Genomic DNA, 13706 nt, shown 5'->3' on the forward strand with positions numbered 1-13706 from the left:
AGGAAACGTCTCGCGGGTCCCGGGTGCCTCGCGCATGCGTCCCCGCGCTCCGGAAATGGGGGCCAGGAGGCCGCGTCACCATAGCAACCACGGCTCGCCTGGTCGGGTCAGGCAGCAGCCAGGCTCTGCTTGGGACTGTTGAGGGCTCATTTCCGCCCCCTGCCCCGGTGTGTAAGGGGAATCTCCAGCATCCGGCAAAGTAATCGGGGGCAGGGAGGGCCTTGTGACGTAGAGCAGAGCCCAGAGGGGTCAGCGAGTGGGTGGGGATGGGGTGCGACAACCCCAAGGGATGCTGGCAGGATGGGTTTGTACAAGTCCAAGCTGCCCCAGATGGCCAAGCCGTTGAGGCCCCAGGAGAAGGGTAATATCGGGGGGTAGCTGGGTTATTGGGGCGGGGGGGAAAGGAGACTAGAGGGCAGAAGAGAGGTGCAGGTTCCCCGCCATCCCGTGTGTACACCCCTCTCAGGCACAGCAGTAACAAAGCTGCACATCTTCCCAGTCATCCACTCACTGAGCCACTTCTGAGTTCTGGGCCCTCAAGATTAAACCAGTTCTTTGTCTCCTTGGAGATTACAATGTAGCAGAAGAGACAGACTCAGAAAAATGGAATCTACACCCAAGGAGGCAACAGGGGAAGCACTGTGAGGCTCTGAGGGCAGAGGGAAAAGGGGTAATTTCAACTGGGCACTGAGGGATGCATAGGAGTTGGCTAAGCAAAGGGGTAGGGAAGCAAGACACAAAAAAGAACCATAAACCACTGACTGGACATTCATTTATTCCCCATCCACTACTAGATGCCAGGAACCATGACAATTGGTGGGAGTGTAGGTATGGGTGAGACAGAAACGGCCCTTGCCCTCCTGGAGTACAGAGGGTGGCTAGGGACACAAAACTAAGTACATGACTGGGTTTCTAAGACAGAGAATCTCTTTAGATAGGCATCAGGGAAGACCTGATGATTGCGCTATGACCAGAAGAGATTGAGATAGGCAGAGATTTTCCTGGTGGAGGGAACAGAAAGGAGAAATGAATTTGGCAAGTTCAGGAACAAAAACAAGGACACTAGGCACACAGCATGGCATGAGTCTGAAGGCATAGGTGAATTCCTGCCCCTCTCTGAGCCTCAGTTTCCTCAATTGTAAAAACGGAACGCTTCCCCAAGATGCCGTGCATCCAAGGCCTTGCCTGTGTAGGCCCAAATGCTCACTCCTGCATGGCTGCACAGCACTCCTAGATGTACCTCTGGGAACACACATATGCCCCCAAGGCTCCCCTATGCCAAAAGAGGCTATGCCCCGAGATCTGTGTCCATTATCATCCAAAGACACACACTAGCTTGAGGACACAAGCCCATCGGTGCTAGCTGGTCCCTGCAGGCACTCACCATGTTGCTGCTCCTCCTCCTGGGCACCACAGACATCCTCAAGTCTTCCTTGATCATCTTTGTGGTGGGTGGCCCAGGCTGTGGCAAAGAGACACAGTGCAAGAACATGGCCACTAAGTATGGCTTCTGCCATGTGGGGCTGGGTCAGCTGCTGCGGCAGGAGGCCCAGAAAAGCACCCATCGGGGCCGACAGATCCATGACATGATGCTGCAGGGACTTCTGGTACCCTCGGTGAGAGCTCATGGGCAGAGGAGGTGGGGGTGGACATCAGGGCAAACTCTGGGAAGGCTGTGGCTCCCGCCTGGGCCACTGGTTTGCTATGCTGAGCCTCCTATCTGGGAAATGGGGAGACTACATCAACAACTGTGTCAAGGCCTGGGGTACAGCTCAGTGGTAGAGAGTGTGCTGAGCATGTACAAGACCCTGGGCTCGCTCCCCAGCAGCACCCCCCAAAATGTCGTGGTGAGTAGGGAAGAGATCATTCCTATAAAGTGTTGGGAAGTGTGCCTGGTACCTAAGAATCACTTAATAAAATCAGCTGAGACAGTCAGCAGACTCCACATCTATAGTTTCCAACAACTGTGGATCAAAAATATTCAGGAAGAAGTTGCTGAAGATAAGTAGGCCTTTTTTTTGTGTCAGCGTTCCCTAAACAACACTGTCTTACCAGCTGTTCTCTCAGTCTTTACCTGGTGTGTCTAGACATGACCTCAAGTCTACAGTAGGCTGTGCTTGAGCTCTGTGCAAATGCTATACCATTTTGCACAAGGGGCTGGGGCATTCTTGGGTTTTGGTGTCTGTGGAGGCCCTGGAACAAATTCCCTTTGTGTACTAAAGGACCACCATGTTTATTCTCTTTGTAACCCCGTGTCACTGGCCTCTTCTGAAAGTGTTGCATAAACTGTAAAAGAAAGGTAATCCTGGCACCTACCTTATAGCATCATAGTAAAGATTAAATGGCAGCCAACCCCTGGCAGACACTCACCCAGCACATGGTTGACGTGCCCAGTCCTCAGACCCTGTTCCCCTGGGCTGGGGGTGTGGCTCAGTGGTACAGCACCTGCCTAGCATGTGTGAAGCCCTGTGTCAAGTCCTATTACTGCAAAAAGTAAAAAGGGAAGAATGAAAACTCTTTCCCCCGGGATCAGAGCTGACTTGGAATTCAGGGTACAAGACCCTCTCTCAAAAAAGCAAAAGCAAAACAAAGAAAACCCTAGCAATTTAGTTCTGGAGGTGTGGCTCAGTGGCAGAGCACTTGCCTAGCATATGCAAGGCCCTGGGTTCCATTTCCAGCACAGAGCTGGGGGGGTTGGTGGGGGAGGAAAGTAAGAAAAGAAAACCCAGGGCAGTTCCCCATCCTCACCTAAAGTCCCAACTAAGGAATGACCATTGTAGAAACTGGGGCCCAAGCACTGACTTCTCCCACTTTCTTCCCAGGGCCTCATCCTAGACATGATCAGCAAGAATATGTTGTCCCACCCAGAGAGCCGGGGCTTCCTCATTGATGGCTTTCCCCAGGAGCTGAAGCAGGCCAAGGAGTTTGAGCGCATCGTGAGTGCCCCCCCCACGGTGTGTGTGTGTGTGTGTGTGTGTGTGTGTGTGTGTGCGCGCGCGCGTGTATGTGTAAGACTGTCCCTTCCCACCTCAGGTGAGGCTGCACTGGATGCAGATTGGAAGGGATAAACCTGGGTGAGGAACTGGTGAGCTCTTTGAGTGAAGAGAGGCAGCCACTGCAGTATCTTGCTGCCCTGCCCCTGGCAATTGGGGGGCAAACTGTCTGCCTCATGAGGTGTGGTGGGTTTAGCTCCCAGACAGTCCATAAAGAAGGAGTAGGGTCTGTACTCCTCCTGGTGGGCTTTGCATTTGGGGAGGGTTAAACTGGGTCCTTGGGACTGGGACTGCCTGGGCTTCCACCCTGCCTCCAGCACCTAAACTGTGTGACCCTGGACAAGCCCTGGATCCCTTGTGAAAAGTCAGAATAATAATGGTGTGAGCACGTGGAACGTTCCAGAAGATGAATTCATCCACACAGAGTGTTGAGAATAGCGCTGGGCTCTGCAGAAGCTCAGAAAGCGTTCACACTGCTGTTGCCATGGGGACGTGCAGGCCCCCGAGTTGCCAAGTCAGTCAATTTTCCAGAGAAGCTGGTGTGGAAGCTCCCCCATTTTTAAGTGTTGGGCCTGGATTCCCAAAAAAACAAAATGGATAAGGCTGTGCAGTCCGGATGGCCCACGGTGGACCACGGGACTCGAGGCTTGGGTGTCGCAGCTTCTGTCCTGAGGCTCTGCACACTTGTGGGATACATGTAGCTGGCATTGTCACAGGACACCTGCTTTAGACTTGGTGCTGGGTGGGGGCTGAGGCACACCAAGAAATTAATCAGCTGGGCCTTTGCCCTCCGTGAGCTCTTGTGTCCAGGAAAGAAAGGGAGCCATTAATAGCCTGTCACTTCATCACAGTGAGCCCAACATGACTACTGCCATGGAGGTGTGAACAAAGGGCACGGCCCCACCCACCCATGGGGACAGCTGACCCAGCCTCCGGTGACCTTTGATTCCATCAAAGTGCCAGGATTTCTTTGAAGGGGTTTAAGTGGAATTTCACAAATCCCAGAAACGCCTGGGGACCGCCAGCCTGCCACGGGTTTCTCTTTCCAGCTTATTCATTTGTAAACACTATTGAAATGATCTCTCCATGCCACAGGGCACCTGATCTGGTGTCCATACAGGTCCTTTGGTAAGATCCAAGTTGACATGTAAAATTAACCAGAAGAAATTCACTCTGACTTGTCCAGCATGGGTCACTCACTCTCCATGTCCTCTCTCAAGGGGGCTACCACCTGCGCCCGCCAAACTGAGCTCTCCCAGACGCCCTTCCCTGCCGTTCCTCATCTGCTGACCAGGACCACAGAGCTCACTGTTGTGCAGCACCCTGCGCGGCTGCGCGGTGTCTCTGCGTCTGCGCACGGGCATCTGAAGATCAGGGGCTACACCTGTCCTGTGAAGTGGGGATGCCCAGGCCAGGGCAGCGTGCTTCCTGGTACTACTTGGGTCGGAGGTTGAACTAATAGTTGAACACATGACAGTTCAGCCGCCCCTTGGCATCCACATTGGTTCCAGGACTCATTGAAGAGGCCAAAAATGGAAAGATGCTCACGACCCTTATTAAAGGACGGAGTGTGCACAGAGCCTGAGCTCACTCTTCTGTAGGCGCTTACATTTGTTTCATTTTGGGGGGTGCCAGGGATGGAACCCGTGGCTCCATGCCTTCTAGGCAAGTGCTCTAGCCCTGAGATACACCCCTAGTCCCCTTCTGTGGACTTGAAACATCTGCAGGGAACTTACCAACACCTAGTACCTTGTCTGTGCCCTGTCAGTGGTTGTCGCGTTGTGTCGTGTTGTTAGGGAATAACAATGAAGAAAGACCACACTGATGAGAGACGCGGTTTTTCAGATATTTTCTGCTGGGTTTGGTTGAACGGCAGAAACAGATACAGAGGGCTGAGCGTGACACTGTTTTTAGGTTCCCCTATGGCCAGTGATGTCAATTTTCCAAGGATCCAAGTAATGATACCACTTCCTTAAAAAACAAAAGTGCCAAAGGAAGGAGGCGGCCTGTGTGGTGGACAGTGGTGCTGGCAGCGAGCAGGTTTGGAAGCACCACCCAGGCCACCCGTGGAAGCCTGGGAGAGACTTGAGACACCCCAGTCACAGTCGCTGTCCTCACCAGAGAGCGAGAATCTGTCACCTCTGTGTTCCCACTGTTCCCTGAGTGGGATGCCAGCAAAGAAGCCTTTCAAGTGTCTGTGATGACAATGTGAAACTCACAGAAGTGGGACGTAGAGAGGAGCCCTCATGCCAGGCGGAGCCCCTGTCACAGAGTGGCCGCTGGTTCTCTGTGCATCCAGCCCTCTTGCTGTGTGTCTTCTCGCTCCCATGACGGTGCTTCCCCGCAAACCTCACACAACCTCTCTGAAACCATCGACATGAATGCCTCCGTACTGCCCGATGTGACTCTTCTCTTAAATGCCTCTTAAAGTGGCTTGGTCAGCCTGGGGAGCCTTGCAGCCGTGTCTCCTCAGGGCCTCTCCCAGCCCACCAGAGTCTGTCCTCCACACTGTGTCCTTCATCTTCCCTGTACCTGAAGGTCAGCCACAGCTTTATTGAATCCAAGTTGAGTATTTTTTTCCATCTGCGAATATCTTAGCATATATTTCTCCAAGGGGGAGACTTGGAAAATCAGAGCGCTCCTGCCATCACAGCTCATTCTCCACTCTTCAGACTGATGGTCGATGTTCAGATTTCTGTGAGTGTTGAACAGTTTGTTTCTGTTGGCGTCTTGCTGTGATCGGGGTCGTGTGACACAGGCTGCTGCAGCTGGCTGTGCGGGTCCTGCGTAGCTTTTCTTCTCAGGTTCTCTTTTATCCTGGCCTTTTTTTTTCCTTGCAATTTGGTGAAGAAACCAGGTGTTCAGTTCACTGTAGTGTCACATGGTGTGCATCTTGCTGGTGCAAAGCATGCGTTGACTGTAGTGTTTTTTGGTGCTGGTGAACCCATGGCCTCACGGTGCTAGGCATGCGCTTGACCACGGAGCCGTCCCTGCAAGCTGGGTTTTCTGAACACCTGCCTCTCTGTATTTTCTTATGAATTGGGACTCAGAGTCACTTTGTCCCATCTATTAGAATATTGTCTGAGATGGTTGTTGTTTTCTTAAATGTGTCAGGCCCCCAGTGTTCTCTGGGGCCCAGTGGTGGTCCTGAGAAAGGGGAAGAACAGCGTTGTGGGGTGGGTTGGCATGCATGTGACCCTGGGGTCCATCCCAGCAGCCAGACCAAAGCCAACCCAGAACAACAGCAATGGAAAAACGAACAGACTCAAACCCAGGCTCACGTGGGCTGGCACAGGTCCTTTTCTGCTGTGTTCTGACGGTGGTGGGGCATTCTGTCTGTCTCCGCGTAGTCCAGCTCTGCAGCGCTTGCCAGCCAGGCCATGATGGCAGACAGATCAGCATAGCATCGCTCTGCAACGTGTCAGGAGGCTTCTGGATGCCTGACGGCCCCCTCTTAGGAAGGAGTCTGTTGGGAGCTGAATTTTGTCTCAGCAGGAGTGGGGGCCACCTGTCATCCAGTGGCTTGGTGAGGCTGAGCAGGGGGACTGCAGGTTCAAGGCCAGCGTGGGTAATTTAGTGAGACCCAGTCTCAAAATAAAAATATAATAAGGGCTGGGGGTGTAGCTCAGTAGTAGAGACCCCCGGGTTCAATTTCTAGCACCGAAAAAGAGAAAGACCTGGGGCCGGGGTGTGGCTCAGTGATAGAGCGCTCATCTACCAAGTATGAGGTCCTAGTTCCATCCCAAGCATGTGCGTGTGTGCACACACACAAACAATAAATAAAATTAATAAAAGTAAAAATTCTAAGCCCTAAGACCTTGGAATGTGACTTCTGTATTTGGAAATAGGGTCTTTGACAGGCTCATTAGTGAGGGCCTAATCCAGTACCAGGACAGTCCCTATGAGAAGGACACAGACAGAAAGACGACCATGTGGGAACACAGGGAGAAAACGACCTCTAGAAGTCACAGAAAGCAGCCCTGCAGACACTGTGACCTTGGACTTCCAGCCTCCAGACTGTAGGAGCCTCAGGTTCTCTTGTCTGTGTCATTAGATCCCCCTTGCTACTTTGTCAAGACAGCGCTGGAAACCGAGGAGGGGTCATGCAGTTACTGTTGCAAAACGCCCATCTGGTCTCATCTGTTGCTAAGCTGAATTATTTATTTAATTAAATGTTCCTAAATGCTAAGTTTTCCCTTCTGGCCAGTTTCCCCATCTTTCCGTATTGGAATTCTTCCCTAATGAAGAACGTTTCCTTCCTCAACTACTTTTTGGTTATCCTGAAACCATGCCCCTAGGAGAAAGCCAGGATAGATGCCCGACACTAGGCCTGCGAGGGCAGACAGGACTCGGGTCCAAGCCCTGCCCCCATGCCGCATAGGACGCCCTCCGCCCTGCTTTCTCACTCACGGTGAATTCCGGGCTCTTCATGCACAGTTGGCCCTCCTATCTGTGGGTCCCTCATCCATGGATTCAAGCAGCTGCAGATGGAAGGCATTCATTTTAAACATCGCCTCTTGCTGGGTGTGATGGCACTCGAGACTGAGGTGGAGGACCACGTTCCAGGCAGCCTGGGCGACTCAGTGAGGCCTTGTCTCAAAGTGAAAAATAGAAAGGGCTGGGGGTGTGGCTGTGTCGGGGGCCCTGGGTTCAGTCCCCAGAACTGGGGAAATGTGGCTTCTTGTCTTGTCGGGGTTCCCTAAACACCAGCTTAGCATCTCTGACAGTGTTGACATCGTGGTAGGTGTCCTAAGTCAGCTGGAGACGATTAAAACCTATGGGAGGACGTGCAGGCTCTGCGCAATACTGTGCCATTTTATGTAAGGGATTTGAGCTTCTTCGATTTTGGTATCTGCTGGGTTCCTGGAATCGATCCCCCATAGATACCAAGGGACAGCTGTCCCTATTCAATGTGTCTGTCAGCTGCAGTTATCTTTCTTTTCTATCTTTATTTATTTATTTATACTTTATTTGTGCAGTTATCTTTCTGATGCTCAGTTGATCACATGTTTAGCGTAGGGAGCCCCTTCCCACTGACACTGGCGACCTCTTCCTGTTGAGCGTTGCTTTGCTTTCTGGCACAGGACTCTGAAACACACAGGACTCTTTGGCACAGGACTCCCTGACACTCTTCCTGTCCAATCCCCAGTAGTCCACTTCTCAGGAGGCCCTTTTTAAGTGGTGCACAGTTTGAGTGCAGAGAGCCCCTGTTGCTGCTGGTTGTTTCCAGCCAATAGCAGACAGAGCAAAGAAACTTGTACTTTCTTTTTGTTTTGTGGAGCTGGGAATGAACCCATGGTCTTCTTGAACTCAGGGTCTTCCGGTGCTAACCAAGTCCTCTGCCACTGAGCCGTTCCTCAGATCAGAACACGTGCTTTTGAAAAGAAAAATATAAGTCCACACTGATCTTGACAGTTCACATGTAACATTTACAGTGCTTTTATTTCTCTCTTCCACTAAAAATTTTGGTTGCTAATACTATCAATGTACTCATTTGCATTATCTCATGAGATACAAAATAGCTTCAAAACAACATGTCATTATTAACCACTAAAGTTGGCGCAGTGGTGCACACCTGTCATCCCAGCAACTTGGGAGGCTGAGACAGGAGGATTGCAAGCCTCAGCAACTTAGTGAGACCTGTCTCAAAATAAAAAATAAAGTTAAGTCTGGGGATACATAGGTCAGTGGTAAAGTGCCCCTGGATTCAGTCCCCAGTACCACCAATTTTTTTTTTCCCTAAGAATAAAACTACTGGGCTGGGGATGTGGCTCAAGCGGTAGCGCGCTTGCCTGGCATACGTGCGGCCCAGGTTCGATCCTCAGCACCACATACCAACAAAGATGTTGTGTCCGCTGAGAACTAAAAAATAAATATTAAAAATTCTCTCTCTCTCCCTCTCTCTCTCTCTCACTCTCTCTTAAAAAAAAAGAATAAAACTACTGAAGCTTTCTTTACTTTTCCTTATAATATATCCCCCTATGTATGTACAGTAAAAATACCAGGTCACTTGAAAAAATGATTTTCTCTGTGTGTAATTATATGTGATGAAATTGAGACACAATTGGGCTCATTTGTTTCAGTTTGGCCTTTTATAGTTAGGGACTGCTTTTTTAGTTTTAGATTTTTATCATTTACTTATTGATGGCACTGGGGATCAAAATTAAGGCCTTGTGCATGCTAAATATTTATTTTATTTTACTTATTTGTTTTCTGTGTGCATGCTAGTATGAGCTCTACTACTGAGCTGTTCCTAAAATCTAGTTTTTGAACTGAGAAATCATTTCATGCTTCCAAAACAGAGCCACATAAAGACACTCCTGAGAGACCTGCCCTCCTCCTCCCATAGGCCACCCTTTTCAGCAGCTCTTGGGTTCTTGTGGCACTTGGAAATAAAGTAGGGGTGTGTGTGTCCCACCATGTCATTCTGTGTATACTTCCCTCCCCCCCCCCCCGATTCCCCACTTCCAGTGTTTTCTCATCTCCAAGATGGCATGTCAGTGTCAGGAGATCTTCTTATGAATTTGTAGTGGTCCGTTGTGTGGCTGGACCATCATGTGTTCAGTTAGTCTCCTGTGGCCTTCCATTGTTTCCAATCTTTTGTCTCCAAAACCATGCCACCATATTTTGAATGTCACTTTCTAATTTCACTACTATCTTTGAAACGGACTTTTGCTGGAAACTGTCAAGCGGCTCTTCATTTTACATTGGTATCAGCAATTTGTCAGAGTGCCTGTGTCCTTACAGCCACACCAACAAAAGATGCTGCCAGAATCTTGGATTTTTGTCAACCTGCTTAACTGAGAAATGATATTTCAGTGCACATTTATCGGGTGTTTCTCTAAGTTTAAGTATCTTTCCAAAGTTTAAAGGCCACTTCTTTGAACTCCCTCTGTACATTTTATTTTTCTTCAAATAATTGTTGCCATTTTTCTTGTTGATTTCTTTTTTTTGTGTGTGTGTGTGTATGTGTGTGTCAGGGATTGACTCAAAAGTGTTTAACCATTGAGGCACATCCCCAGCACTTTTAGAGATTATTTTTGGAGGGGGGACAGGTTCTAAGTTGCTGAGGCTGACTTTGAATTTGTAATACTCCTGCCTCAGCCTCTGGAGCCACTGAGATTATAGGCATGTGCCACTGCATCAGCTTCCTGTTGACTCTCAGGAGGTCTTTGTGTATCAGTGGTGCTAGTTCTTTGTGATATGGCTTGCAGATATTTTTTCTCAATTTGTCAGTTATCTTTTAACTCTGTGTGTGTGTGTGTGTGTGTGTGTAATTTATTTTTTGTGAAGCGAGTTGTATTTCCTCACTCCTTCTCTCCCTTCTCATCTCGCCTACTCCCGCTCCTTCTCACTTGTTGCCATGCTGTTCACAGAGCCCGGCTCCTGGATTCAGGTGATCCTCTGCTTCAGCCTCCCAAGTGCCAAGCCTACTCTGGCCAATGCATGTTGTTTTCAAATGTTCATCCCATTTGTCAACCTTTACCATTATTGTTCCTGGATTTTGACTGTAATTTACTTCGCTCTCAGGTTATAAGGTGATTTTTTCCATGTTGTTTTTTTCTAGTTCTCATATGGTTTTATTTCTCACATTTACCATTTATTTGTTGAGGCGATTTCCGACAGTGAGGGAAGGAGCTGATTTCAGCTTCTTCTGAGTTGCTAACCAGTTATCCCAACATGATTTATTTAAAAGTCCATCTCTTTTCCACTGACTTAGGATATCATCCTAGCCATATGCCAAGTTGCTACATTCACTTGGATCTATTTCTTTCTTTGTTTTGTTCCAGGGGTCCATTTATCTGGTTGTGTGCTGCTGTTAGAGAGGCTTTATGACGTTTTAATGTCTAGGAGGGTTCAATACCCCTCCCCCACTTCCACCACCTATTATTGCTTTTCTCTTCCAAGCATCTCCTGGCCATTTCTGCTGGTTTCTTCTTGTACATGAATGTGAAAATCAACCTTATTTCCACTAAAAACATGTTCTTATCACATTTAAATTATCAACTAATTTAGGAAGACTTGGCTCCTTTATAACATAGGGGCAACTCTTTGTATCTGCCAGTTCCACATCCATGGGTCCCGCCAATGTGGAGTCAACCAACCACTGATCACAAATATATATTAAAAAAAAATTGTATCTGGGCTGGGCACAGTGGCACACACGTATAATCCCAGTGGGTCAGCATTTACATTGCATTAGGTATTACAAGTCATTTGGAAATGATTTTAAACTCTGCCAGGCACTTGGCACCTGCCTATAATCTAGTAACTCAAAAGGTTGAGGCAGGAGGATGCAAGTTCAAGGCCAGCCTCAGCAACTTTGCAAGACCTGGTCTCAAAAAATAAAAAGGGTGGGGCAAGGCGTAGCTCAATGGGAGAGTGCCCTTGAGTTCAATCCCAGTATAACATACACACAAAGTCTACAGGAGAATGTATGTAGATTCTAGGCAAATAATGATGCCATTTTATGAGAGAGACTTGGGTATCCAAGATTCTGACACCTGTGGGGAGTCTTGGAATCAGTCCCCTGGTGATATTGAAGGACAACTGCAAGTGTTCATAGACAGTCAGGAAATATATATGTGCTGATATGGAGTCATCTTTACTGCGTGAACTCATGGGTAAATCATGTTTTTACCACTTGCATAAAAAAGGAGGAAAAGAATATCAGAGCCATAGTTGTTTGTACTATACACTCTAAGGTCATTCTAGCAGGAGGGTCAAGAGTAGATGTCCTCACTGCCTCCTGGGAGGGTGGATCTGGGTAGGTAGGATGGCAAGACCCAGTATCTCATGTGCCTTGTGTGGCTCAGGAGCTCTGTGAACGTAATTGACTCAGCTCTCCAAAAAATAAGTACCCAGAACTTGAATTAAGTAAGAGACTAGGGAGGCCTGATATTTACCACACTCCTGGTCTCTGGGAGAACTGGTGCCCAGGGCCCCTTCCTCATCCAGTCCCCTTGGTTGGTGCCTAGGTGGGTCGGGCCCCCGACATTGTCATCGCGTTTGACTGTTCCATGCAGACCATGGTCCAGCGGGTGCTGCACCGGGGCCAGGTGGAGCGCAGGGCAGAAGACTGTGAAGTGGTCATGTTCCGTCACCTAACAACCTATTACACCTTGTGCGAGCCTGTCTTGACCTTCTACCAACAGAAAAAACTGCTGCGAAATGTAGGTAACTCCCCACTGGTCAGTCACACATCCTAGGAGTGAGTCCAGTTTGACCAGCTCAGTGTCGCACTGGGGCTGGCCTTGGTTACCAGCATCCACCCTGGATCTTTCCTCCATTGAGCACAGGCTGTGTGGGGCACATAAATGTGTAACAGACTCCAAAATATTGTGAAAAACCCCAGTGCCATTCCCTTGCATGCCCGGGGTCCCAGTTTACATGACTGGCTCCTGTACTTTTCACTCCAAGGAAGATGCAAGGACTCTGACCATGTGTGTCCTTGTCCCTGTCAGAAGCCTGAGAAATGTCACCTTCCCCCACCAGCCAAGGCCCAAGTTCAGCACCTCGAGGTCCACCTTTAGCTGGAATGGGATGGTCAGAGGGCCATTCTTGCATCACTTGTCCTCCTGGACTGGGCCAAGGGACAGAATTTCCCACCCCGACTCATTCCTCTCTTGCTTTGTTGCTCGGCCTTGGGGGGTAGCACCTGGGCCTGCAAATCTGCTGGTGTCCCATGCTGACCTGAGGGTGGGGGGCAGTGTCCCTGCTGCAGGACTTACATCTGATCCTTGGGCTCCCTCTTTTCTAGATATCGGCAGAAGAAGCTCCAGAGAACATTTTTGCCAAGTGTTGCTCTGTCATTGAAAGTCTGTGGTGAGCCAGGAGGGGCTGGGGGCTTGGGCTTGCCGGCGCCTGAGACATCTACGAGGGACCCAGGTAGCCATGCCCTGAGCAAATCCTCCCTCCCAGGCCCTTTCAGTGGGGGTAGGTAGGTACCCATCATATCTGGTCAAGGGTGAGCTCCTGCTTGGTGTGGTCAGCCTGGCCAGTGGACCCAGGCCATTACATTTTGATTATGAAACCTGATTTGTGTATATTAGTATTCAACCATAACCTCAGACCTGCCGGCTGTCTGCCTTGGGCCAGATAGGTTGAGTGGTTCCTGGTGCCCTCTGCCATCCAGCTGCCCCAGTGAGCAGTGGCACAAGCCAGACCTCTACCCCAGGCTCTGTCAGAACAGACCAAAGCCAGACCCAGGACAAGCTGGGCCACTCCTGTGAGACACAGGCACAGCACAAGACCTTGAAGTAACGGTTGCATCCATGGGAACACTTGTCCCTGGAGGGTGCTTTGGTCCCCAAGTTCCCAGAGGGAAAAACAGGGACAGAAGACTGCCCTGCTAGGACTTAGCCACTGTCCCCTTTCCATAGGTGAAGGGCAGTCTTCGGGAACATACCCCACTCTATTGGGTTAAACCTTGTTTCTCCTCAAACATAACTGCAGTCGACATGCAGTTTTTTCTTTTTAACAAAAAGCAGTTTATTTAACAAAAAGAAAAAAAAGGGGGGAAGGGGATAAGAAAGCACAGTGCACCTGCAAAAAACTATTTTATATTTTGGTTTTCTTAAAAAAACACACACAACACAAAGCTTGTAATTTCCAATCACCATTACCATTTTTTTTAAACATCTATAAAGAACAAACATCTGCTTCAAAATCCTACAGGGAGGAGGGAGGAGAGAGGAGAGGGAGACAGACAGA

The 13706-nt window shown here is 49.3% G+C and overlaps 1 protein-coding gene across 1 annotated transcript; it reads left to right on the top strand.

Annotated features, from left to right (window-relative positions):
* Nucleotides 1–110: 110 nt before the first annotated feature.
* On the top strand, nucleotides 111–13120 carry LOC308644747 (adenylate kinase isoenzyme 1-like). The gene is made up of 5 exons (XM_081286379.1): nucleotides 111–199; nucleotides 1417–1616; nucleotides 2823–2936; nucleotides 11972–12166; nucleotides 12754–13120. The coding sequence occupies exons 2-5, from the start codon at nucleotides 1491–1493 to the stop codon at nucleotides 12820–12822; spliced, it is 504 nt and encodes a 167-aa protein (XP_081142505.1). The 5' UTR covers nucleotides 111–199; nucleotides 1417–1490; the 3' UTR covers nucleotides 12823–13120.
* Nucleotides 13121–13706: the final 586 nt, after the last annotated feature.

The sequence above is a fragment of the Spermophilus citellus genome (assembly GCF_964194105.1).
Source record: "Spermophilus citellus genome assembly, chromosome: 3".
NCBI lineage: Eukaryota > Metazoa > Chordata > Mammalia > Rodentia > Sciuridae > Spermophilus > Spermophilus citellus.